Source organism: Panthera leo, chromosome B2 (genome assembly GCF_018350215.1).
Source record: "Panthera leo isolate Ple1 chromosome B2, P.leo_Ple1_pat1.1, whole genome shotgun sequence".
In the NCBI taxonomy this organism is placed as follows: Eukaryota; Metazoa; Chordata; class Mammalia; order Carnivora; family Felidae; genus Panthera; species Panthera leo.
Genome location: NC_056683.1, coordinates 106,319,710 through 106,346,655, shown reverse-complemented (window position 1 = coordinate 106,346,655; position 26,946 = coordinate 106,319,710). Strand labels below are relative to the sequence as shown.

At 35.9% G+C, this 26,946-nt stretch overlaps 1 protein-coding gene and 1 long non-coding RNA gene across 5 annotated transcripts in view; one reads left to right on the top strand and one right to left on the bottom strand.

The window, feature by feature from the left end:
- Window positions 1–23,120, bottom strand: part of LOC122220333 — a 34,671-nt gene extending 11,551 nt beyond the window's left edge. Inside the window, exons 1-2 of one of the 2 annotated variants that reach the window (XR_006202802.1) lie at window positions 22,885–23,120; window positions 12,009–12,189 (exon numbers count right to left, since the gene is read on the bottom strand). This is a non-coding gene — a long non-coding RNA (uncharacterized LOC122220333). The remainder of the gene's footprint in view (window positions 1–12,008; window positions 12,190–22,884) is intronic. The other variant, XR_006202801.1, reaches the window with a different exon arrangement.
- Window positions 1–26,581, top strand: part of CEP85L (centrosomal protein 85 like) — a 215,605-nt gene extending 189,024 nt beyond the window's left edge. For all 3 annotated transcript variants that reach the window (XM_042939703.1, XM_042939702.1, XM_042939701.1), the window contains exons 9-13: window positions 1,343–1,460; window positions 2,508–2,558; window positions 19,012–19,119; window positions 21,078–21,309; window positions 26,374–26,581. In XM_042939703.1, coding sequence (XP_042795637.1) covers window positions 1,343–1,460; window positions 2,508–2,558; window positions 19,012–19,119; window positions 21,078–21,309; window positions 26,374–26,537 — 673 coding nt within the window. In that variant the 3' untranslated portion in view covers window positions 26,538–26,581. The remainder of the gene's footprint in view (window positions 1–1,342; window positions 1,461–2,507; window positions 2,559–19,011; window positions 19,120–21,077; window positions 21,310–26,373) is intronic.
- Window positions 26,582–26,946: the final 365 nt, after the last annotated feature.

Here is a 26,946-nt window from a genome sequence, read left to right as displayed (position 1 = left end):
CAGAAAACATGAATAGACACTTCTCTAAAGAAGACATCCAGATGGCCAACAGGCACATGAAAAGATGCTCAACGTCACTCCTCATCAGGGAAATACAAATCAAAACCACACTGAGATATCACCTTACGCCAGTCAGTGGCTAAAATGAAGAGATAAGATATTGTGGTTTATATACACAATGGAATACTACTTGGCAATGAGAAAGAATGAAATATGGCCTTTTGTAGCCATGTGGATGGAACTGGAGAGTGTTATGCTAAGTGAAATAAGTCATACAGAGAGAGACAGATACCATATGTTTTCACTCTTATGTGGGTCCTGAGAAACTTAACAGAAGACCTTGGGGGAGAGGAAGGGGAAAAAAAGGGAGCCAAACCATAAGAGACTCTTAAAAACTGAGAATAAACTGAGGGTTGACGGGGGTGGGAGGGAGAGGAGGGTGGATGATGGGCATTGAGGAGGGCACCTGTTGGGATGAACACTGGGTGTTGTATGGAAACCAATTTGACAATAAATTTCATATTAAAAAAATTTAAAAAAATAATGAAAATACCAAAACCCAAACTGTAAGAAGTGTGTTTCTTTTAGTGCTCTGCAACTCTTAAGTCTGATTGAAAGCTAGAGTGGAACTATTCTGATGTGTCTTTCTGTTTTGATTTTGGTCATTATTGTTAATGGTGTCATTCCTTTTAACCAGAACATGACTTATTCTTTCTTTTCTCAAGATTAACATCTTTTTTTCCCTTTCAATCTTTTACTCTTAATATACCCGAGGGGCTTCCTTTTGTTGTTTTCTCTCTGTAAATTCAAGTCTCTGCCATGAATAGCAGAGGAATAACACATTGCTGCTGTTATTAATGAAGGAGAAATGTAATAATTCTACTGGTTTTGGCAACAACTATCCTTACAAACAAACTTTGGCTGAGCTCAGAATGAAGGTAAAAGACATGTATCCATATAATTAGGCTCCCAAACAAAATCATCTTAATCAAGGAATTCTGCTTTTGCAGGGGAAGGAAAGAACAGGATTTGGACTGCAGAGCTCAGATTAGGGTCATAAGGATAAGGAACTTCATTAGGGCCTAAGGATGTCACACACCTTTTGGATTCTGGTCTCAAATCTGTCATTTCTAAAAAGATGACCAGCGTCCATTGTATTTTTTACTTCTATGAGATGTAGGTGCTCATTCTTATTCATATGGAGTCTGTAGGTCTTCATTATCACTCAGTTAAAAAATATTATAGGCCCTAAGAAGGGACTATCTTTTATGTTGAAGTCATCTACCAAAATCAGCACATAGAGTGGGTTTTCTTTATTTAATTGTCTTTCTAAAACATACAGCTTGCAGCAAAAAGTAGAAAGATGCCTTGAAGATGGAATTCGCCTTCCCATGTTAGATGCAAAACAGCTTCAAAATGAAAATGATACCCTGAGAGAGCAAAATGAGAATGCTAGTAAGGTCAGTTGATGTCTTTGATAATAAATATGAAATCTGTGTTATGTTGGTTATGTGTGTATGGACATATAAGTTATAGCTACTTTATATTTTTGTTAATACTTAATAACTTAGTTTGAATGTTTTTATTTGGAAAGAAAATGACTCTTTTATTTATACTTTTTAAAATGTTTAATTTGTGCATGAGTGGGGTGGGGGGGCGGGGTGCAGAGAGCAAAGGAGAGACCTAAGCAGGCTCCATGCTGTCAGTGTGGAGCCCATTGCAGGGCTTGAACTCACAAACTGTGAGATCATGACCTGTAGCCAAGATAAAGAGTAAGATGCCTAATCGACTGAGCCACCCAGGTGCCCCTATTTAATGTGTTTTTTGTTTTTTGTTTTTTTTGAGAGCAAGAGTGAGAGCAGGGGAGGGGCAGAGGGAGAGGAGGAAAGAGAGAATCTTGAGGCTCAATGCCCAGTGCAGAGCCCGATGCAGGGCTCAATCTCACAACCATGAGATCATGACCCTGAGTCAAAATCAAGAGTTGGACAGTTAATGACTGAGCCACCCAGGCTCCCCACGTTTTTTTAAGTAGGCTCCACACCCAATGTGGGACTTGACCTCACAACCCTGAGATCAAGAGTCACATACTCTACTGACTGAGCCAGCCAGTCTCTCTGAAAATGACAATTTAAGTAAATTTAAATAATTCAAATTTTTGTTAAAGCCAAACTAAGAAGAAATTATATTGCCTTTTAGCAAAACAAAAGGGTTTCTTTTCCTTCCTAAATTGTTCGACATCTGTCTCAAAGTTATTTTTATAAATTACATAGAGTTTTATCAAGAAGTAGAGGAAAACTTTTGCAGTTTTATGTATGTGTGATCCAAATAATATGTCTATTTAAAGGATACTTGGTATGAATAATTTTGTAAAAAAAGAAAATCATACCCTGATTTAAAAAAATAAATTCATTATTTCCTGTGTTTTCCTTTGTTTTCTAAATATTGGTACTTTTTAAAAGCAGTGGAAAAATTTTTAGTTCACACTGATAATATTTTCTGTGTTTTAGATAATAGACAGCCAACAAGATGAGATTGAAAGAATGATTTTAGAAATTCAGGTAAGGAATGTTTTGTACATATTTTAATTTAGCTGTATGCTGATTTACTCTTAGTGGCTATATAATCTAAAAATATTAAAGCATATATGTATTTATATGAAAAGATTAATAGCACTTGAAGTGAAGTTACAAATTCTTTAATATTAATCTTTACTTTTTTAGAATGAAAATGCTCTTTGGTAAATCAGTCATTCAAAATATTTTGAAGATTATTCTTTATTCCTTACCTTTCCTGCTTTTAATTGAGTGTAGTCTACTACTGAGAACACATTGGTTAATGTGTGATCCGATCATCAGTGATCTACTTATTAAAGATCACGGACTGTTTCCAGTCTATTGTGACTGGCCAACACTTCTCTTCCTTCTGTATTATTCCTTCTATATTATCAAAGTATAACATGTTGTTTACATATTTGTGTTTTTACCTCCTGCTTAGTTTCCTGGGAGACTGTCGTAGCTCATTTGCATATCTAGAGGTTAGAGTGTCTGATTCATAATACACAATCCAAAATTTGTGGATTAAATGGATTTTCATTTTTTTTTTATTGATTTGCCAGATACTTACTGAGCACCTACATCTGTGTCAGGCACTGTTCTTGGCACTGGGGATTCATCAGTGAACAAGCAAGTCCTGGCTATTCTAGTGGGGTGAGATGGACAAAATGGAAATACAATGTCAAGGAATGATTTGTGCCGTTAAAAAATTAGGGTAGAGAACGATGAATAGACAGTGCTGCATTAGATACAGTGGTCATGAAGTTTTTCCTGAGGAAGTAATATTTGAACAGAGTTCTGGATGAAGACATCCAAGGGAAGAGCATTTCAGGCAAAGAGAGCCACCAATGCCTGAAGGTGTCTTTTGTACTCCATGACCAGCAAAAAGGCTGCTAGTCTGGAGTAGTGCAGTGCTTGTGAGGAAGAGTGGTGAGAGGTGATGGTGAAAAGTAGTCTGGGGCTAGATGTTCTTTGTATTTTATTCTGTGTATGATGGAAAGCCGTTGGACATAATTTTGCTGAATAATTTTATTTTTTTTTTGTACCTCCTAATTGTTTTACTTCTTAAAAATGGAAGTAAAGGAGCGCCTGGGTGGCTTGGTCGGTTAAGCGGCCGACTTCGGCTCAGGCCATGATCTCGCGGTCCGTGAGTTCAAGCCCCGAGTCGGGCTCTGTGCTGACAGCTCAGAGCCTGGGGCCTGTCATGGGTTCTGTGTCTCCCTCTCTCTCTGACCCTCCCCTGTTCATGCTCTGTCTCTCTCTGTCTCAAAAATAAATAAACATTAAAAAAAAAATTTAAAAAAAATGGAAGTAAAGAATAAAAAGATAAATGGTTTAAGTGTCAGAATTATAGATGGTATGATTTGTCTTTTACGCATGTTAAGTGATTTATCATTTTAATCACACAGTAGGCCAGTTCAGCAAGTGTGTGGGCCTGCTGGATTGGTTCACAAGGTTATACTCTTTAATCGGTATTCCTGTAGACATAAGTTCAGTTGTTCTACAAACCATTCAAATCACAAAATGGTTAGGTTCCTTCAGCCATTATTATTTGATTTATTATAGGCCATAATAAAAGGAATTTATATTTCACTTGGTAACATTTTCTAAGAAATCAGTCAAATAAAAGTTATCTCCGTCCAAATTAAGGACAGTGAAGATGGTCCTTTGACACTGAAATTTTGGTGGCTAAGACTTGTAAGAGTTTATTAATTCATCACATACTATCTCTCACATTACAGATTATCAGGATGTATTTATATTAATTGAAATATGCCTTTTACTTATTTGTGGTGGCATCTTAATACAATTTATTTTTACATATCAACCAAGTCTTTTAGTCACATTTAAATATCATGACCATATATAAATGAATATGTAGAAGAATATGTAATTGTATGCCATTCTATTCTTTGATCTTAACATGCTTGAGTAAACATTTCTTTATTTTTTCAAACTAATTAATGAATGAAAATCAAATTATTGAGATGCATTTATTTCCAAATATTTGGGGCCAGACAATATACTCATTAATTCTATTGTCTTGTTTTTTGAAGCAATGAGTAAGTCATTGTGGCCATCTAGATCTATAGATCTTGTATATGGTTTGCTAACAGAGACAGATAGTAAATGTTGATAACTGTCCAGGGCAGCTATATTTATCAAGATATTTAAATAGAAAATTATAGAGGATGACAAATATGCTTAAAATGATGACAAAATTTTTTGCTTTGTGTTTCTTATGAAAACTTTTGAGTTTTTGGCCCCTTATAGTTAAAAAAGTTAGTTTTTTTATTTGGTGGTTTCTGATGAATATAAAAGATGTGTTCTCTGTGAACATCTAAAAATATTGCTTATTCTAAAAATTTGATACTAGTTGTTTCCCTAGCATTGGAAATCACAGAGAGAATCTTTTTTTATTATTTTTTAAATATTTTCTTTTATTTATTTTTGAGAGCAAGAGAACACAAGTGAGAGAGGGGCAGAGAGAGGGAAACACAGAATCTGAAGCAGGCTCCAGGCTCCAAGCTGTCAGCACAGAGCCCGATGTGGGGCTCCAACTCATGAACCATGAGACCATGAATTAAGCCAAGGTTGGAAGCTTAACTGAGCCACCCAGGCATCCCACAGAGAGAATCTTAAAGAGAACACTTTGAGTTGAAGAAGAATTTTTGTTGCTTTGTACTATAGTTAATGGGCTTATTATCAAGTTGATACACATAATAGAGCAGTTCCCTTTAATTACTAGTTATTTAAAACTGCCTAGTCTTGGGGCACCTGGCTGGGTCAGTCAGTTAAGCCTCCAACCTCCTCTCAGGTCACAATCTTGCAGTTCATTCCTGACTTTGAGCCCCGCATCAGGCTCTGTGCTGACAGCTCAGAGCCTGGACCCTGCTTTGGATTTTGTCTCTTTCTCTCTGCCCCTCCCCTTCTCACCCTATGTCTGTCTGTCTGTCTGTCTCTCTCTCTCTCTCTCTCTCTCTCCCCCTCCCTCCCTCTCCCCACCCCCCTTTCAAAAATAAATAAACATTAAAAAAAAATTTTTCCCCTTAACTGCCTAGTCTTTTCCCCACCTGTTTACATAAGGAATGGCCAGCCTTACTTCTGTATAGATTATGGTGTCCTTCCTATATGCTATAGCTGTTTTTAATTTCTTCAAATTCCTTTGCATAACACAAAAAAATACCTTATAATGAGGTATCTTAGAAATAAAATGTTATTTGCAAAGTAACACAAAATACATTATAGTGAGTGATAGTAGAGCTTTCCAGCCATTTTTTTAAACATGAATTAATACAGTTACTTTAAAAAACTTTTTTTTAGAGTTTATTTATTTATTTATTTAGAGAGGGTGCAAGCAAGGTAGAGGCAGAGAGAGAGACTCCCAAGCAGGTGTGGAGCTTGATCCCACAAACTAGGGGATCATGACCTGAGCTGAAATCAAGAGTTGGTTCCTTAACTGACTGAGCCACCAGGTGCCCCGAGTTATACATTAAGCTATCAGTACAATATTAAATTTATTGTAAAATTTCACTGCTATTACAATTTGCATATTCTTTGTTCATCCACAGTGCCAGGAAGTTCTTCCATTTTAGAGGGTTTAGTAGACAAAACGAATGTAGTATTAGTAGAATGTCATGTTTCACTACTTCTTTATGTCCCTGCAAACTATTGAGATGACCAAATTTGTTCAAATTCCATTTGGCTGACTTTTGGAGTATTGCATTGCCTTGGGTGTAAGCAGGTTATTCTTACAGTTTAAATTTATGACAAAAGAGAAAAATGAAATCCCTTGCCATATTCATTTTTTGTCCAATTTATAGGAGATAAAAATAAGGCATTGTTACAGAGTTGAAAGTGCTATATTTAAAATACAGCTGTGGCTTACCCACTATGTACCAGAAGTCAAATAAATACATAGCTGGTTTAGATTTATTGATTCTGATGTTGGGGAGAAATCAGTCTTCTCTTAATTATATTTGTTGTTGAATATAGAAAGGTAGTACTTTATGTAAAAGTATCCTGATTTTGAAACTGAGTTTAGTGCTGTAAAAATACAGATTTGTCTACTATTTTGTTCACCCATCAAGGTGATGTTAATAGGCATGTAACTTGTTTATTCATTGATCCTTTAGAAATAATGCTTTTGTCTACATTTATGAAACCAGTATAGCTAAACTGGTTTCATAAACTGGTTTCAAAAACCAGAAGTTTTTCTTCTGTCAGTGTACAGTATAAAAAGATATTTTGTAATAGAACATTCCCCATCATTTCCATAAATGTGACTTCAGTCGGAATGTGAATTAGTTCATTGGGCATTGCCTTCCCTCCTATTTATTCCTTAAAAGCACATTTCACCTGCATAAATAATCCTGTTTCCAGTGAGCTGTTATCATTTTTGTATAACTATTATAAGCTTTCCGCAGAGGACATACAGAATAAAAAAGTTTGTTAGATATACTTGTTTTTCCTAACATACTGAAATTGTTTCTTCACTGAAAGAGTTTTCCCTTTAAATTGACCTGAGTTGACAGCTATCAATGAACATTGTAACATAAAAGATACAATAATGCTTTAAGGTCATTAAGACTGTTCACTTTTAAAGGCATGGTTGGAACCACCAATCTCAAAACTGTAACAGCCTGTCCTATTTATATCACTTCAAGAGAACATGTTTTCACAGCCTCCAAAGATTTTATTTCAATATTTAGCAAGTCTCTCTTAAAGCCTTCATCCAGCAGGTTTTCTTAGTAGAAACAGTGGGAAAATGGATCATAAACCTTTAGAATGTCTTATAAGCAGAATTTAACTTTCCTTTAACCTAAATAGATAAATTGGTTTAATATTTTCACTTTATTATTATGTGATGTTTACCTCCTGTTTTTATGTTATCCTAGTTTTGTGATGTGACCTGACATGAAGTTCTTCCTTCCTAGTTTTTTTTTTAAATTTTTAAAACATTTTACCTTTGTGAAATTGCTTTTATAATGCATGAAAAGCTAAAAATATTCTGATCATAAATTAATACTAATTTTTGAAAAACCTAGCAACCAAACAGTGTCTTTTATCAAAGGAAAAGTAGTTTTTAAAAAAATAAGCTTTCTTGCCAATGTTTGTACTTCTAAAGAGAACAGTCTTTCATGTACATGCAGGCCTGTTACATGCACATTATAGTTGTTAATTAAAATGTGAAAAACATAAAAGAGGTGCCTGTAACTTCTGAAAAATTCTTTGTGTCTAAGGTGGGGAGCTCTGAGGCAGGAAGAGAGACCACTCACTTGAATCAAGAAGGAATGTTCTCGAGCTTGTGTGCTATGAGTGGTCACCAAAGCTGTATGAACATTCACATTATTTAGATTTCTGGGCCCCACTGAGAACCCGATGACTCAGTATCTCTGGGGTGAATCTTGAAATCTGCACTGTTAGCATGTTCCCTGGGCAGTTCTTCCTTGGCCTGGCAGCATCCTCCACTTGGTGCCAGTAGGAAGTGTGGTCAGGGTCCTTGGGAGGGAGGGGGGCGGGGGGCCTGGGGCTCCTTGCTCCCAAAGTGGGAATTGACTGGGAAGACTGAGATTTAAAAGAAAAAAAGAGAGAGAGAAGTAGTTCTGAGAAACCTGGGTGTGTTCTTGACATGTTTAAATTGTTTTGGTAGTTCTTGCTTATAAGCCTGAAAGCAGATCAAGAGCTTACGAAGAGGAACCTGGCAGGTTGTTTTTTCTTTATATTGTGCCAATTTTTAAGTAACAGCTTTACTGAGATAGAATTCACATAGTCTGCAATTCACCCATTTAAAGTGTACAATTCAGTAATTTTTAGTATGCTCAGATACATGGAACCAAGACCGCAGTCAATTCTGGAACCTTTTTATCACCTCATAAACCCCCTTCCCTTTAGTTGTCACTCCCTTAAACCCTGTTTCCTCCCCATCCATCTCAATCACTAATCTACTTCCCATCTTTATAGATTTGCCTGTTCTAGACATCTCATATAAATATAATATGTGATCCTTTGTGACTCTTTCCTTGACCACACATTAACTGCCAGCTGATTGCTCTGTTGCTTTCAGTGATGCCCTGTGGTATAAATTGCTTCACAGACCAAAGTATTCTGGTTCCTTTGGAAGAAGAGCTCCTTAGGTTAATGTTTGAGATTCTTTTCTGTTCCCAGGAGTGCTTGTCCCAGGTATTTCTTTGTCTTTTTCTCTCGAAGAATCTCGCCAGCCAGTAGTTTAGCCTGTACCTTCAATGAATCTAACAGTTTCCTCCCAACTCCCTTTTGCCACAACCTTCACTGTTTTTGAGAGTGCCCTTAGGCCTGAACTTCACAGTCGGCTGCACATGAATTCAGTTCCTTTAGAGAGACATTTAGAGCTCTCTATTCTGTGGCTGGCTTCTCCCCAGGCAAAATCTTTGAGCCAGGTCAGTGCTGGTGGGAACAATGTCAAACTTCTGAGTGACTCCAGAAGGTAAACACTCGGTGGAAGGAGAGTGGGCAATAGCTCTAGATCTTGGCTTGCCTTTCCCAGTGTGGAACCCCTGCCACAGAAGCCAAAGCAAGAGCAGTCAGGTCCCCAGTACTCTCCACAGGGCTGTACCCAAGGTAAAGCCTCAGTCCGTGAAGGAGCCTGGGCAGAAAGGGAGTCTCCACCTTTTGGCTGTACTGGTCTGGAACTTAGCCTCAGGTGCAGGTAGCAGAGGGCAGGAAGAGAAAGGCTGATATCAGCCCCTCCTGGGAAGATAGCTCTCCGCTGGGGAGCTAGGGACAGAGAGCCCAGTGTGTTACTGGCTGTCCCAGTCGGAAGTGAAATTTCCATCTCGCTGAGAGCTGTGAGAACATAAAGATGGAGTGGGTTTTGGTTCAAATATTATAGACTTTGCTGTTCTTTCAGTAGATTTTCTCGAATATATGTTTATTCATTTGCTGTGTGCTCTTAGGGCCATTTCCAGAAACTTTAAATGTGCTCTTTTATAATTTTCACTGAGGAGTGGGTCTGAGGGGCTCCTCATACTGTCATGCAGGAAGCAGAATTCTCAGACAGATTTTTTTGAAAGTTAAATCAGGTAGTAAGGTGATAGTTAAAGGAATTTGAGCTATACATGGTCTTGGATTATTATAAACAAAAACCTAAAAATAGCAGTTTTAATTGTGTTTGTGTATTCCTTATTTTTTTATCTTAGAGTTTATAAGTATTTTGAAAATTCTTAATTTTTTAAATGTTTATTTATTTGAGAGAGAGAGAGAGAGAGAGAGAGAATCTGAAGCAGGCTCCGGGCTCTGAGCTGTCAGCACAGAGCCCAGTGCAGGGCTCAAACTCACAAACCATGAGATCATGACCTGACCCCCAAGTTGGACACTAATCGACTGAGCCACCCAGGCGCCCCTGAAAATTCTTTTTATTAGTATGTAGGAAGGAGGAAAAGGGATTTACTGTTTCTCCACAATTAGGCTAAAGTGAGAAATGGAGCCCCTAATAAGTGCAGAGGTATCAGTGATGATGCTGATGAGGAAGATATTACATGGCACAGAAACTGTGCTTCTGATTATATTTACTATTTCTAAACCTCAATAGTAAGCTTACAAGGTAAGACAGAGCATCTTGTTATATATGATATAGCCAAGATTTAAAGAGATATGCCTAAGGTCTCAGCTCCAGTTCTAATAACTGTCTGACCTCAGTTTGTGCTCTTGGCATTGCTCCTGGCTGCTTCAAAGGGAAGCATCCCAAGAGAAAGGAAGAAAGGCACAAGAGGTTAGTTTGATATCTTCCTTATGTAAGCCTTAGGGGAAAGACTTGTTTTAAGGGTCTTCTCCAGGCATGAAAGATCTTAAACTGGAGCATGTCAGAAAACTAGCCTTGTAGAAGGCACCTTGTGTTCAGTTGCCTAGAAGTAGAATTTGGAAATTTTGCCTCCAAAGTGAAATTTTTACTGTATTACACTCTGCAATATGGTAGTATTATTAGCTCCTTGAGATTCAGTAAAGTGCCTGGTTTTGTTTTCTGATATATTTATTTAAGAGTTTTGTAATAGGTACACTAGGCTCTTTGAATAATCCTTATCCAAATGAACACTAGTACAGTATAGTATAGTATAGCATACTCACTATTTTTGAATGAATGAATATAGCCTTTTACTTAAAAACTAAATTGGGTTTTAGTTATTTTCTCATCTTTTTTTTGTTCAATAACTTTAACTGAGTTTCTACCGTGGGCCAGGCATTCTTCTGGAGGATAACTAGTGAACAAAGCAGACCAAAAACCTTTGCCCACAAGAAAATTAAACCCACAGTGCTGAATTGGAATAGGCTCTTATTTTTTCCAGCTTTATTGAAGTATGATTGACAAAGTTGTAAGATATTTAAAGTGTACATCATGATGATTGGTTATAAGAAATGGGCTCCTTTTAATAGTATAAGAAGAATTAGTGATTATTGCATAAATATTTTGTACCAAGTGAAAGTCATTTAGGCTTTTGGTTTTAAGCAAAAAACCAATTCACTTTAGCCTAAGCAAAAACAGAACCACTGTGTAGAAAGAACGTAGCGATACTGTGGAACCCATCAGAAGGAATAAAACCAGGCTTCAGGAAAGAAGAGGCTTTGTTGCTTCTCTCATTGCAGTGTGTCTCATTCTCTTCTCTCTGTGCACACAGACTCCCTTTATTCTTTAGCTCACATAGCAGCCTCTTACATTCTGTAGTTCATTTCCAATCATGAAGAGATGAACTCCTAGACTCTGCATCCCAGGTTCTCAGGTGTGGTTAAGTGTTCACTCTGCTTGATTCAGTGAGCTATACCTGAGAGGTGCAGAATTCTTAAAATATGGCCGCTTGTGACTTGTGGGATTTGAGACTAGGCAGGCACCCAAAATGTCTGTATACACACTGCATAATTTTCACAATACCTTACAAGTTTGGAAATTCTTTCTGATGAACTTGGAACCTAGAAAGGTTGAATAACTTATCCATGGTTGCACAGCACATAGGGTGTAGACCCAGAACCTAGTTTTGTGTTACTACAAAATCTTATGCTGTTACCATTAACTCTATACCTTTTTTTTTTTAACTGTTAACTTATTTTTTATTCAGATATGTAACATATTAGTTTCAGGCGTACAATCTAATGATTTGTTATTTTATATATTGTGAAATGATCACAATAATCTAGTTTATGTCCATCACCACATAGTTTACTTTTGTGTGTGTGTGTGTGATAAGAACTTTTAAGATCTATTCTCTTAGTAATTTTCAAATATAACTGTAGACATCATGCTGGACAGTACATCCCCAAGGCCTTATTTTATAACTGGAACTTTATACCTCTTTACCCCTTTCCCTAATTCCACTCCCCACCCCAACCATTAATTTATTCTCTGTTATCTCTGAGGATTTTTTGGTTTTTTTTTATTTCATAGGTGAGTGAGATCACATGGTATTTGCCTTTCTCTGTCTGACTTACCTCACTTACCATAATGCCCTCAGGGTCCATCCACCTTGTTGCAGGTGACAAGATTTTCTTGTTTTGTATTGTTGGATTAATATTCCATTTGTATAAACCAGATTGTATATATCACACATTCTTGATCCATTCATCTATCAGTGGATAGTTTGTTTCCATGTCTTGGCTGTTAGAAATAATGCTGCAATGAACATGGGGGTGCAGATATCTTTCTGAGTTAGTGTTTTTCAGAAGTAGAATTGCTGAATCGTATAGCAGTTGTATTCTTAATATTTTGAGGAACCTCCATACTTGTTTCCTTAGTGGTTGCACGAGTTTACATTCCCACCAACAATGCACAAGGGTTCCCTTTTCTCCACATCCTCACCAGAGCTTGTTATCTCTTGTCTTTGATAATGGCCATTCTAACTATGTGAGGCGATATCTCATTGTGGTTGTGACTTGTATTTCTCTGACAGGTAGTAATGTTAAGCACTTTTTCATGTACTTGTCGGCCATCTGTGTATTTTCTTTGAAAAATGTGTATTTAGAATTTCTGCCCATTTTTTAAATTAAAAAAAAATTTTTTTTGAGAGAGAGAGAGAGGACGAAGAGCAAGGGAGGGGCAGAAAGAGAGGGAAAGAGAGAATCCCAGCGTGGCTCCATGCTGTCGGCACAGAGCCTGATGCAGAGCCCGAACTCAGCAAACCGTGTGATAATGATCTGAGCCGAAATCAGGAGTCAGAAGCTTAACCAACTGAGCTATCCAAACGCCCTCATTTTACTTCATGTTTTATCAGATTTTTTATTGTTTTTGTTTGCTAATTAAGTTCTATGAGTTCTTTGTATATTTTGGATATTAACCACTTAACAGATATGATTTGCAGTTATTTTCTCTGATTTGTTAGATTGCCTTTTCATTGTGTGTGTGTGTGTGTGGCTATGCAGCAGCTTTTTAGTTTGATGCAGTCCTCCCATCTTTTTATATTTTTGTTGCCACTATTTCTTTTTTATCTTATGTATCCATTAACAAACTATCACAGTTAGTTGTTTCTACTACTTTTTTGTTTTAACCATCATACTACCCTTATAAGTGATTAACCCACCACCCTTACAGTGTTATTTTGAATTTTACCATATATTTACTTTTACCATTGAGATTTATACGTTCACATGTTTTCCTGTTACTAATTAGCACCCTTTCATTTCAGCCTAAAGAAGTCCTTTGAACATTTCTTGTAAGGCTAGTCAAGTGGTGATAAACTCTTTCAGCTTTTGCTTGTCTGGAAAACTCCTTTTTTTTTTTTAAGTTTTTTTTTTTTTTTTAAGGTTTATTTTTGAGAGGAAGAGAGTGTGTGCGAGTTAAGGAGGGGTAGAGAGAGAGGAGGAGAGAAGTGGGATCAGAGGCTCCGAAGCAGACTCTCTACTGTCAGCATAGATGCAGGATTCAAACTCATTAACCATGAGATCATGTCCTGACCCCAAGTGGGAAGCTTAACTGACCAACAGCCACCCAGGTGCCCCTGGAAAATTCTTTATTTCTCCCTCATTTCTGAAGGACAACTTTGTGGGGTTAACTATTTTTGGTTGACAGTACTTTTAACTCTTTGAATAGATTTTGCTGCACCCTCTGGCTTACACAGTTTCTGCTCAAAAACTGTTGAGAATTTTGTAGGGGTTCCCTTGTATATAACAAGTTGTTTTCCTCTTGCTGCTTTTAGGATTCTCTCCTTGTCTTTAAGTTTTGAATTTAATCATAATGTGCCCCTTTGGGTCTCATTGGGTTCATCATATTTGGAACTCTCTTGGCTTTTAGCTCTTGATGTCTCTTTCCTTCCCCAGGTTAGGGAAGTTTTCAGACATTATTTCTTCAAATAAGGTTTCTGTCCCTTTTTCTTCCTTCCTGCTGGGACCCTGTAATGCAAATATTGATTTGCTTAGGATTGTCCTTTCAGTCCCTTAAGCCATCTTCATTCTTCTACTTGTTGCTATTCTGATTGAATGAAGTCTGCCCTGTCTTTGAGTTCACTGACCTTTCTTCTGCTTCATTTAGTCTGCTGTAGAATCCATCTGTTAAATTTTTAGTTAAGCTATTCTACTCTTCAGCTCTATGACTTGGTACTTTCTTATATATTCTATTTGTTGAAGTTCTTACTTTGCTCATGCATTGTTTTGCTGACCTTGGTGAGAATCTTTATGACTACTATTTTGAACTCACTTATCTTTGTTTCATTAAGGCCTTTTTCTGAGGTTTTCTTATTCTTTCATTTGGAATATATTCCTCTGGTTCTTTTTGACTCTGTCAAAAAGTTTTTTGACTGTGTGGTTGTTTCTATGCATTAGGTAAAACAGCCACCTCTCCTAGTCTTTAAGGAGTGGCCTCATTTAGGAGATGATCTTTCTTTTAACTAGTTTTTCTAAAGATGTTGATGGGGACCTGGGTGGCTCAGTCAGTTAAGCATCCGACTCTTGATTTAGACTCAGGTCATGATCTCATGGGTTGTGAGATCAAGCCCTGCATCCGGCTCTGCACTGACAGTGTGGAGCATGCTTGGGATTCTCTCTCTGCCTCTCCCCCACTTGCTCGTGCACATGGCATACTTGCTCTCTAAATAAGTAAACATTAAAACAAAAGAAAAACTATTTAAAAATAAAATAAAAGGTGTTGAGAAAAAATATCAATTTCATTCAGAGAATGCATTCCCCTTGTTAATGCTTTGTAGATGCCATTATTACCTTTCTGTTACGTACACATGCCTCTTACCGCTATCTCTAATGCTAGTAGCACCATGATCTTACCTTTCATGTATAGTTACGTAAGCTGTTACAAGAATAGTGGTATTTGTACTAATGGAATCATAACAGCATGAAACTCTGTATCTGTTCTCAATAAATTCAAACTGATTTACTTATGCCCTATATCTAGATCATTGAAATACATACAATAAAATTTTAAATGAAAAAATTTTAGAAGAACTTTCTTTTTAAAGTTTTGTTATTTTCTTGTTTTATTTAACTAGACACAATAAATTTAACATCTGTAACATAAATCCTATTATAATAAAGATATAGGCAGACTAGTAGGCTAGTGTATAAAAATTGGACAAAGTACCTTATTAGAAGTTTTCTTTCTTATAATTTAGGGGGATACGTTTAATTGCATTTGTGATATTTAAGTTAAAGTTTATTGTGCAGACATGTAAAATGCTTTCAAAAAGTTGTACCATATTTCAAAAAAGGTCTGTTTCTTTCCTAGAATTCTGTACCTGTATTTGTCTTAGTGATCTTGCCCAGTCCCATGGCTTTGCCTGTAATGTGTCTGCTCACTACTCCCTAAGTTCTTCCAGCTCATAATTCTTCCTGACCTTACAACTTGTATATCCAACTCCCTACTCAACAGTACCACTTGACATATTAGACATAATAAATCCAAATTGAATTTCTTTCCTTCCCCAAAGAGAAAATAGTAAAACCTACTCTACCATCCATGTTCAGGCCCTTCTCTATTGATGGAAAATTTTTCCTTCCATTTGTTCACTCCAGAAACCTTAGACTTACCCTTCTCTTCTGCCTCATATTTGTGAGCAGATCTTATTACCTTCAAAATATATCTAGCATCTGACTTCTCCTGACCACCCTGGTCCAACACATCTTTATTCTCCATATGAATTATTTCTGCCTGCTTCCATCCTTGGTTGCCTGAAGTCTATTCTCATCAGCCTGAGTGACCTATTTAACAAAAACCAGATCATGTCATGTCTCTTCTCAGAATCTTTCAATGGTTCCTCATTTTTTCCAAAGTAAAAATCAAAGTTTTTTCACTGGCTCAGCAGCCTTACACAATCTGTGCTTTCTCTGACTTCATCTTTTACTATTTTCTGCCACCCTGGCTCTCTGGCTTTTTCTCAACACAGAAGACACCATCTGGCTCAGAACCTTTGCACTGACTGAAACACACTGTAGATATCTATGAGATGCAGTCTTTCACCTCCTTCAAGCCATTGCTGAAACGTCACCTTTTTTCCATGAGCCTATACTCTGCTCCATTTGCGATCTCCACCTCCTCTCCCTTGCCATGCTGAATTTGTTCTCCAAAGTGCTAGTCAATTTCTAATACAAAATACTATGTAACTTACACATTGTTTATTTTCTTTGATCTTTTACTTCCTAGTAAAAGTTATGAAAGGGCCAGAGTTTTGACTGTTTATTCACTGAGGCATCATCATCCAGTGCACAGACTGGACTGTGCTTGGTTATAATTTTTGCTAAATGAATGATTGCATGAAGAAATGTATTTGTGAAACTCTTGTATGGTGTTTTTGTGTGTGGTGTGTGTGTGTGTGTGCGCGCGCACATATAGGTGCATTGTTTGGGATGGAGTTGTGTGTGTTTATATAGTAAAACTGCTAACATAAGTTTTTAATCAAAATACTTTCTCTTAAACCGCGTTTGTGGAATACATGATATTTATTGGTGAAGGCACAGCTGTCTTTCCTTCATTTAAGCTATTTTGTTTATGGGACAAAAGATAGCATTTCTAGATATTTAGATCAAAACAACAAATGTTTTTAAAACCATTTTTCAACTTTAAGAATGATTGTGATAGGGGTGCCTGGGTGGTTCAGTTGGTTAAGTGGCTCAGGTCATTATCGCATAGTGTGTGAATTCCAGCCCCACATCAGGCTCTGTGGTGACAGCTCAGATGCTGGAGCTGCTTCAGATTCTGTTATCTCCCTTTCTCTCTGCCCCTCCCCCACCCTCTCTCTCTCTCAAAAATGAATAAACATTAAAAAAATTTTCTAAAAAGAATGTGATAAATATATATAGGTTAGTAACTTAGAATTTTTAAAAGATGATTAACTGGAAATTTATAGACATACTGTAGACATTTGAAAATTAAAGTTTTTAATGTTAGTAATCCCGTTCTAAGATTACTAGAAATTTTCCTTTCTCTTTTTTTCTTAAGCTTTAAACATATGCTTTTTCATACAATTTAGGATAGAGAAATAATCTTATAGATAGAATGTTGTGTCAGACAGCTATGGCACTCATACCCTCATATTAGTCTAGAGGTTATACAACATATGGTCCTTTTAGGATAAGTTTATCTGTGAACTCTTTCCCCTATTAAAGGACTGTTTCATAAGTACCCTGAACCCAACCAACATAACAAACATCTTAAGCTTAATATATTTCCCAAATCCAGATTTTTTTCTTATGAAAAATAGCACTAATGCCAGACATTTCGTATTTAATCTGATGGAGACAATTGCCTGTTTCTTCACTGATTTAAATTTAGTCTTATATATGAACATGTTAGTCAGATTTGCTTGCTAATTATTAATCACATTCAGTATGACTGAACTGGTAAAAATATAAAACACTAGATTACATTATAGTATTGTGAAAATGCCTCTCAGGGTCAGATTTTATTGTTAAAATGTTAGATTTAGAGTAGCTTAACTGTTATGCCTTTCCTCCACAATGCTAATAAGATAGTCAAAAATCTTAAGAAAATTTAGGATAGATTCTAGATTCCAGTCAGATAATCTTGTTATGCCTGTAAGCTTAGATCTTCAGCCAGATAAATAAATACATATCATTCAAATAGGTTTTTGGTTCATTCACATGCAGTTACAAAGGAATTTCAGAATGCATGTGACTTTCTGCTGTGAGGTTAAATTTTGTGAGATATAAAGTTTTCCCTGGAAGGAAATACACTTGTTATAGAGCTTAATTCACTTTTCTTTTTTTAATGTTTATTTTTGAGGGAGAAACTGTGCACAAGCTGGGTAGGGACAGAGACAGAGGGAGACGCAGAATCCAAAGCAGGCTCCAGGCTCCAAGCTGTCAGCATAGAGCCCAATGCAGTACTCAAACCCATGAACTGGGAAATCATGACCTGAGCTGGAGTCGGATGCTTAACTGAATGCGCCACCCAGGCACCCCAGAGCATAATTCATTTGTAACCAACTTATGAGTTATTAAATTTAAAACAATTTTTTATAGAGTTTAGCAAACAAATCCAAGTAATAAGCTACAAAGTTGAATATCTGTTACTAAGAAATCTGCTTTATATTTACAGAATCTTATCTCAACCCATGGTGAGAGCTATCTTTTTTTATTCTAGCCAGAGATAATATGGGGGGGGGGGGTGAACCTTCATAATGTATTGTGTACTATTTAAGCAGTCAGCATGCTGAAGTAGTTTCAGAATTGGGACTAAATAAATATAGTCCTGAGAGGGGGGCGGAAAAAGAAATCTCTTTTCTTGTCAAATATTTATTGATCTTGTGATTTCACAAAAGGAAAAAGTGTTAATTAAAACCTCTAGAAATCACTGATAACTACAGAGTTTATGGCAAGTTTATCTTTGGTGTGTGGCTGAAAATCAGACTTAGCAGCTGAAGTGACCCAAGTACTCTTAAAATATCCTATATACTGTTTTGGTACACTCAGAATTTTATTACAATGGATAATTTATAATTTATAGAGTTAAGAAGAGATTCATTTATCAAAGTCCCATAATAGACCTTTGGCCTGAATTCATCATATTCACTGCTCAGAATACCATACACTGAGAGAAGTGTGTTTAGCTATGTTTCAAATGATAGAAAATGAGGATGGTCTTATGATCTTATTATCTTGTATTTTATTAACCACAAGAAAAATGGGGTGTGGAGCATGGAAGGTATAGATTTGCTAAAACACTCTGAATACATGAACAAAAAATCAATTAGTAAGAGCTGTTTGTAACATAGCATTCAACACCAACTGCTTTAGGTTTAACATGTTTTACCCAGACTGTCGACTTTCTTGGTAAAGATGATATTTGTTTTTTCCTTTGTTGTCATCCACTCTAGATGCAGTAAGGGTTGTTTGAAAATGAAGGCTTCATCTTCCAAGGGGTGGGGGAGGACAGATCCCAAAGTATTTCAGAGCCTGTATTCCTGTCTACCTACCTGACTGCATTTTGCTTTTAGCATTAACAACATTCTCTGCTTTCCAATTCTCTTTATTCTAGTCTATGCAAGGGAAACTTTCTAAAGAAAAATTGACTACTCAAAAGATGATGGAAGAGCTGGAAAAGAAAGAAAGAAACCTACAGAGATTAACAAAAACATTGCTTGATGTGAGTAAAAAAAAATTCAAATTGCTGTCAAAGAATGATTCAGTTCTTAAGTTAAAGCACATGCTTATTTTGTATATATCATGGAATATTTTTAGTTGAAGACTGGATTTTGATATGTCAGTTAATTAAATCCATTAGGTTTCTTACAAAGTTATAATCAAAAAGGTAAACTTTTATTTTTTTCATGTCTTAGAATACACCTCCACAGACTTAACTACAACAGTCAAATGCTATATAGAGATTAGGTCCCAAAGTAATTGAATAAAGTGTAAATTGAATATAAACAAAATTATCCTTGAAAATCCTTAAGAAGGGTGCAATGTTAACACTTCATCATTGGAACAGATTATACTTTCTTCACTTAATTATAAGCTGACATATATGGCTTACATTATACAGAAAATACTTACTTTAGTTTTTTAACTCTAATCATGACATTTTGCTTCTAAATACCCAAGAATGCATCTCCAAAAGTTAGGGACATTTCCTGTACAAACATACCACCATTGTCACACCCAGTAAGAATAATGTTCCTCGATATTGGATAATACCTAGTTTATAATAAAATTTCCCCTTTGGGAAATTCAAATGCTTTTTATAATGACAGTTGAAACTAGCATTCAATCAAAAGAGACCATGAGTTGCATTTTATTTTGTCTTATAAATCTAAAGTTTCTCATTTTGTTCATGTTAGTGACTTGTTGACAAGCCTGGGCCTGTTGTCTTATAGAGTTACAGATTGTCAGACCTAGATTTGCCTGATTGCCTCCTCATGGTGTCATTTATCTTGTTCTTTACCCCTTCTATTTCTTATAAGCTACAAGAAGAACTAAAGATGTCAGTAAGTCAAGTCAAACATTTTTTTGTCATTAATACTTTGTAGGCATTGTTCATATCATCAAACTATATATGTTTGGTTATCCCACTGTAAGTGACAGAAATACTGAGTTCACCGGGTTAAAATGGTTAAAATAACAGACTTATTCTTCCCTTTGTTACATTATGGCCTCTGCAAACAGTAGGTAATGTGTGGAGAGCTACTTAGGTAACTGTGTGAATATGCGGTTTATTAGCACCCTTTCCCTTGATGGTTTTCGTATTCACTGGTGATAATTGTGTGGATCATTACGTGATTAAAATCATATTTTTTCCTAGTTATTTTTATATTTATTAGCTGGCATTCATCTATTAAAAAATCTTTTCCTCATCAGTGCAAGCTATTTGGTAATTTTTAAATAGAGTTCCAACTCGAAAGCTTTATATTGTCTCTAATTAGCAGTTTTCAGGATGAAGAGTAGATAGATGGTGAAGTTTGGGGGATAAGGTGAAGGTAGCTTTTTCTGAGTATGATAATTTATGAGTTCATATTGATATTTCCAATTTGGATTTCACAATTCAAGATTATTAGGGGTTTTGTTTCCTTCTTTGATTTTATACTTGTATTTCTTTTTCTCTTTTGCTGAAACTTTTGGTACCTGTCAACATTAACAAAACATAAAAACTTTTTCCTCAGTTTGCAACAGATAGTTTAAAGTAACTAAATCATTATCCCTACTAACAGTAAAACCATAGCATGAGGTTTAAAATTTCTTCATAGGTCTTTTTGTTCTTGGGGTAAATCTCATCATAAAAAAACACATACATAACCCAGATGCTTATCAGGTGATGTTATATGATATGAGATGCTCCTAGACACTGAATCTGGATTTGTTGCCTTTCTCAGGTTTACCCTGGGGCATGAGATGGTCCAGAGGAACCATTAAATCATTTTCACTGTTTAAATTCTTTTTCTTTTTTTTTTTTTCCCTACTGTGTGTATGCAGTTAAACTTGGTTAATGTGAATGTAATAGGACTCTATCATTTTGTTTATAGACGGTGGGAAATGTTAACCTGTATGTCCTTTGAGTACCTTCCTCTGATCTAACAACCTGATTTTTGTTTTCTTTATGCGTTGCAGAACCAAAGACAAACAGAAGAGACGTGCTCTTTATTGGATCAAGGCCAGGAAGGAGACCAATCCAGGCAGCAGACAGTACTCACTAAATGGCCACTATCTGATTTGAGTGTGATTGATCAGCTGTTCAAGGAAATGTCCTATTGTTTGTTTGACTTGAAGGCATTGTGTAGTATTCTTAATCAGCGTGCTCAGGGCAAGGAGCCTAATCTTTCCTTATTACTGGGAATCAGATGTAAGTGGCTGATGCCTTGTCCTTACTATATCGCTTAGCAATTAGAAACCTGTCTTCATGAATCAGGAATTTCTGACTGCCTTTTTTCTATTTGTTTTTATGTCCTTTCCTACTTAGATTTATAAATCGCTGAATAAATCTGTAGGTGTGTAAATAACCGTTATTACTTCATTATCCTTATAGAAGTGATCAGGTTCATAGTTGATTCAGTCTGCCACTTGGCAGACTGCCTGTGTGGATGAGCTCTGCTGAATCTGTTAATATGTGACTGGAGTGGTAGTTAGGGGTGATTTCCTGGTTACTCTTCTAAAAGCAATGATTCTGTTTGCTTTCATGTGGTAATTCTCTAAGTTAATGACCCAGCCATCTGTCTGCGTTAAACTATTTGAGAAAAGATACTCATTTGCTTTCCTATGCAGTGTATGTTCTATGGCAATGACTTAATATATGTACCAGTGCTGTCACAAGAGCTGGTTTTCATGGCCCATGTATCTGTTGCCCTTGTCATGCATACATTCTGACTTTGTCCCTTTCAGTGTGTCACCCACCCATTATCCCTCAGTTCCAACCTTCTCCACACATAGTTGCGAGACAGCTGCCCCAGGAATATCTTAGAGTCCTTTTGTGCTACTTTTGCAGAAACACACATCTCCGCTTGTAGTTCTAAATCATTATGATATTGACATATGTTGGTCTCTTTTTAATACAGAAGAAATGGACATAAGTAAAGAGATATGAATGGAGTAAGACTTTTAAGTATTATGCACCTACCATGTTGTATTGAGCAGTTATCGAATAATATGGTTAATAATGTAACTAGACTGGGAACTAGTTTTATTTGCAGTTTCATCAAAAAGATTCCACCATCTGGCATCATGATAGTTGTTTTGGCAAACCAAGTAATACTGTTGATCAAAGTATATCCCTTTTTAAATGAAACTGTAACTGTGCTCAGAGATGTCAGTAGAGTTTTCCCTTCCACTTCATAGATGTGTATGTACACACATGAGTGTGGGTATGTAAAAAATATTTGAAAGTTTAAGTATATTCACTCACTCAGGAAGTAATTTTTAAATGCCTTATACGGTCCAGGTACTAAGATGCTGATAATGCAATTGAACACTGCCCTTGCCCACACATAAACTACTAGAGCATTGTGATGAGTACTATAATTGAGATATGGACAGAGGATGGTGGGAGCCTAAAGGGAAAACTAATTAAGTCTACCTGGGAAGGGCTGTGAAGACTCCGTGGGTAGCTGGTGTTTGGGTTGAATCTTAGAGAAGGGAGAATTTGCCAGGTGAACATGGGGTGGTTTAGTTAGCAGTGATCTCTCAGAGCAACCAAAAGCTCACACACAAAAGACTTATTTTCTTCACCATTTTAGAGCTGGTCACGCCTTCAGTTCTTTTGTAACCTTCTGCATTTGTATTCTCCTGTATAGTATTTGTCAACCTTTCCAGTTATCAGATTAAGAGAGATTTCCAAATGTGAATGAAAGGAAGACTCAAGAAGTTTGCCACATTCACCTCCCAGTGTATACCCCTTCCAGTATTTAAAGTTTATACTCCTTACCTTATAGTTTGGTACTGTGAAAATCTGACCAGACTGTTCACTTGTCAAAAACCAGTGGATTATTTTGAATCTCCAGTCCATTTTGAATCTCCTCACTCCATCCACTGTCCATTGATGCTTTTCATCCCACCCTTTTTTGTAAATGCGCTGCTACCATGGTTTCCATGACTTTGTTCTCTAGGTTCTGCTTCTATCTTTATGACTGCTTAGTCTCAGTCTTCTGTGGAATTCTCTGCCACTTAAATATTGGTGTCTCCCATAAATCTTTTGTTGTTGATTGTTTGTTTCTTTTTTTAAATTGGATTTATGTGGGGTTTTTGGTACTGGGTTGTATAAGTTCTTTATATATTTTGATATTAATCCTTTATCAAATATATCATTTGCAAGTATCTTCTCCCATCCAGTAGATTGTCTTTTGTTTTATTGGTGGTTTTTGTTTTGTTGTGCAAAAGCTTTTTATTTTGGTATAATCCCAACATTTTGATTTTGCTTTTGTTTCCCTTGCATATTTAGAAACATGTTTCTGTGGCTGATGTCAAAGAAATACTGCCTATGTTTTCTTCTAGGAGTTTTATGGTTCCAGGTCTCATATTTAGGTCTTTAATCCATTTTGAGTTTATTTTTGTGTGTGGTCTAAGAAAGCAGTCCACTTTCATTCTTTGGCATGTAGCTTGTCCAGTTTTCCCAACAACATTTGTTGAAAAGACTGTCCTTCTCCCCCATTATATATTTTTGCATCTATTATCAAAGATTAATTGACCATATAAGCATAGATTTATATCTGGGCTCTTTGTTCTGTTGATCTATATGTGTCTGTTTTTGTGCCAGTACCATACTGTTTTGATTACTACAGCTTTGTAGTAATACACCTTGAAATCTGGGATTGTGATACCTCAACCTTTGTTGTTCTTTCTCAAGATTTCTTTGGCTGTTTAGGATCTTTTGTACTTCCATACAGATTTTAGTATTGTGCTAATTCTATGAAAAATGTCAGTATTTTGACAGGGATTACAGTAAATCTATAGATTGCTTTGAGTAGTATGGACATTTTAACAATACTAGTTCCAATTTATGAGCTCAGTATATCTTTCCATTTGTTGGGGTCATCTTCAATATCTTTCATCCATGTTTTATAGTTTATGGTGTACAAGTCTTCACCTCGTGGGTTAAGTGTATTCCTAGGTATTTTATTCTTTTTGATGCAATTGTAAATGGGATTATTTTCTTAATTTCTCTTTATGCTGCCTCATTATTGGTGCATAGAAATGCAACATATTTCTCTATATTTCTATAATTTTGTATCCTGTGACTTTACTGAATTAATCTATCAATTCTTTGGTAGTCTTCAGGGCTTTCTGCAAGTAGTGTCATCTACAAATAGTGAAAATTTTACTTCTTCCTCAACAATTTGTATGCTTTTGTTTCTCTTTTTGTATATTTTTCTCTGAGTAATATTATCCACATTCTTTAGTTTTCTGTTAGCACCGTACCTTTGACCCATATAGACGTTTATCTCTTACCCTGCCTAGAATGTTCCATCTGGGCTCTTGACTATACTAACCTTACGTTAGAACCAGCTCTTCCATAGGCATCATAGACTCACTATATCCAGAACATAAACTACCTTTCTTCCCTCCCTAAACCTGCTCCTCCTCGCAGTGAGTAGCACCACCATCCACCTATCATCCCAACCTAGAATTTTATCTTCCATCCTGCTCCTGCTTTTATCTGTGTGTTTCCTGTGCCTAGTTCCTAATCCCTACCCAACTTATGATGGTTAGGCTGTATCATTTCTACCGGTCCTTCCTAGCATTCGTTCCTACCATTACAACTCCATTGCACTGTTGCCTTAAATAAAGCTTTCAGATTCCTTTATCTGCACTGTCTAGCCCACTTTCCCCCACTAATGCATTTTTTCACATTGCTGCCAGAGTTCATCTAACCTAATGGTGATTCTGATTTCTTAATACTTACAGTCCCCAAAATAGAGATAGGCAGCTCCCACGTGCCTCTTCCAGCCTTGTTTTGTGGCACTTTCCTCTCATAATTTGTACTCTCCCATTTTAGAGCTGGTTACTGACTTTTTTTTTTTTTTTTTTTTTGAAGTTCCTCAGATTCTTTGGTTTTCTGCCTTTATACATACCTTTGTTCATTCTGCTTCCTTGGCCTATCCAGTGAACCTGTACCCTTTCCAGTTAAGCTTCTTGTCCTCTTCTTTGTGCCACTGTAGCTTGTGTATGGTGCTAGGTCTCTCACAGTACTTGACTGTGCTTATTTGTTTATGAAAGTGCATGTAAATCATTAAGAATAAGCCACTACATCCATTATTTTGCTGGCCTCAGCATCTAGCATAGTGCCTGGATCATGTTCAGTTAGTGTTTGTTAAAATAACAAATAAGTTAACCTGACTCTTACGCCTCCAGTAAGCTACCAGTCAGTGCCAATGATGGTAGAAGGAAAGACTTACTTTACAGTTATTGGCTCCGTGTGCTTTTAGGTTGAGATGTGCTGACAAAGAAAGGAACTGATGAAAATAATTAAAGCTAGCTGACTCAGGGCCTCACCCTGTATATATATATGCACACACACACACATATATATATATATATTTATATATATATATATATAAATATATGGTAAGTATATATATATATATATATAAGTATATATGGTAAGTATATATATATATGTGTATATATATATATACTTACCATATATACTTATATATATACTTATATATACATGGTATATATGGTATATATATACATATATACATATATAAATATATGGTATGTATATACATATATACATATATAAATATATGGTAAGTATATATATATATATAAGTATATATATATATACTTACCATATATATACATATATATATACATGGTATATATGGTATATATATACATATATATGTACATATATGGTAAGTATATATATATATATACTTATATATATATATATATATATATATATATATATACTTACCATATATGTACATATATATGTATATATGTGTATATATATATATATATATATATATATATACACTTAACCATATATTTTGGAAATTTGTGTTTCCATGTCAATAAACCCACTTTGCAGTCTATAAAAACTTAAGCTATCACCCCTGAAAACAGAAGTGATTTTCATATTTTTGTCAAGTCAGAAGAAATGAATGCTGTAGTTGAGCTTGATGAGAGCTATTAGAGCATGTTTTTTCCTACTTTGGGAATACTGTCATCCTTTAAACATGTTGAACATTTGTATTACTATATAGGTTTAATGCGACTTAATTAGCAAAATTTTAACAGGACTAAGTAGTAAGATCTATTTAATAGTGAATGATACATAATTTAAACCTTAGCCGGACTCGTGTTCAGCATATGGCATTATATTTCTACTTATAATTAAGTTTAAAAATCCTGAAGTGACTTTATTTGGAAAAGTTTGAGACATTCTCTCCATATTTTATTTCCACAGCAATGAACTGTTCAGCTGAAGAGACTGAGAATGACTACAGCCCAGAAACACTCACTAAAAAATTGTCAGATGTATGCCAGTTACGGAGGGACATTGACGAATTAAGGACTACAATATCAGACCGCTATGCTCAGGACATGGGAGACAACTGCATTACCCAATGATCAACTATTGGTCCCACAGCAATAATGACCTATTGTTAAATGCTGCTGTGTTACAGTTCTTCATATTTCTTTTTAGGAGCCATAATGGAAAGTCACAAGTGACATATCGCTTACACATAGGATTTTTTTCCGTAAATTTGTTTTATTGGGATGAGAAAGGGGGTTTGATGAGGTTTCAAAGGGGCTCATCTAATCAGGCCAAAAGAATGACTTACTATTTGAAAAATGTGATAAAGTGTTTAAGAAAAAAAAAAAAATCTGTATTCTCAAACTACTGATCGTAGGACCAAGCTGTGAAGAGTGCCCTTCAGATAATGGGGTAGGATTTTTTTATCTGTAATTGTGTGTGTGTGTGTGTGTGTGTGCGCGCGCGTGCAGGCGTGTGTGTGTGCATGTGTGTTATTCACAA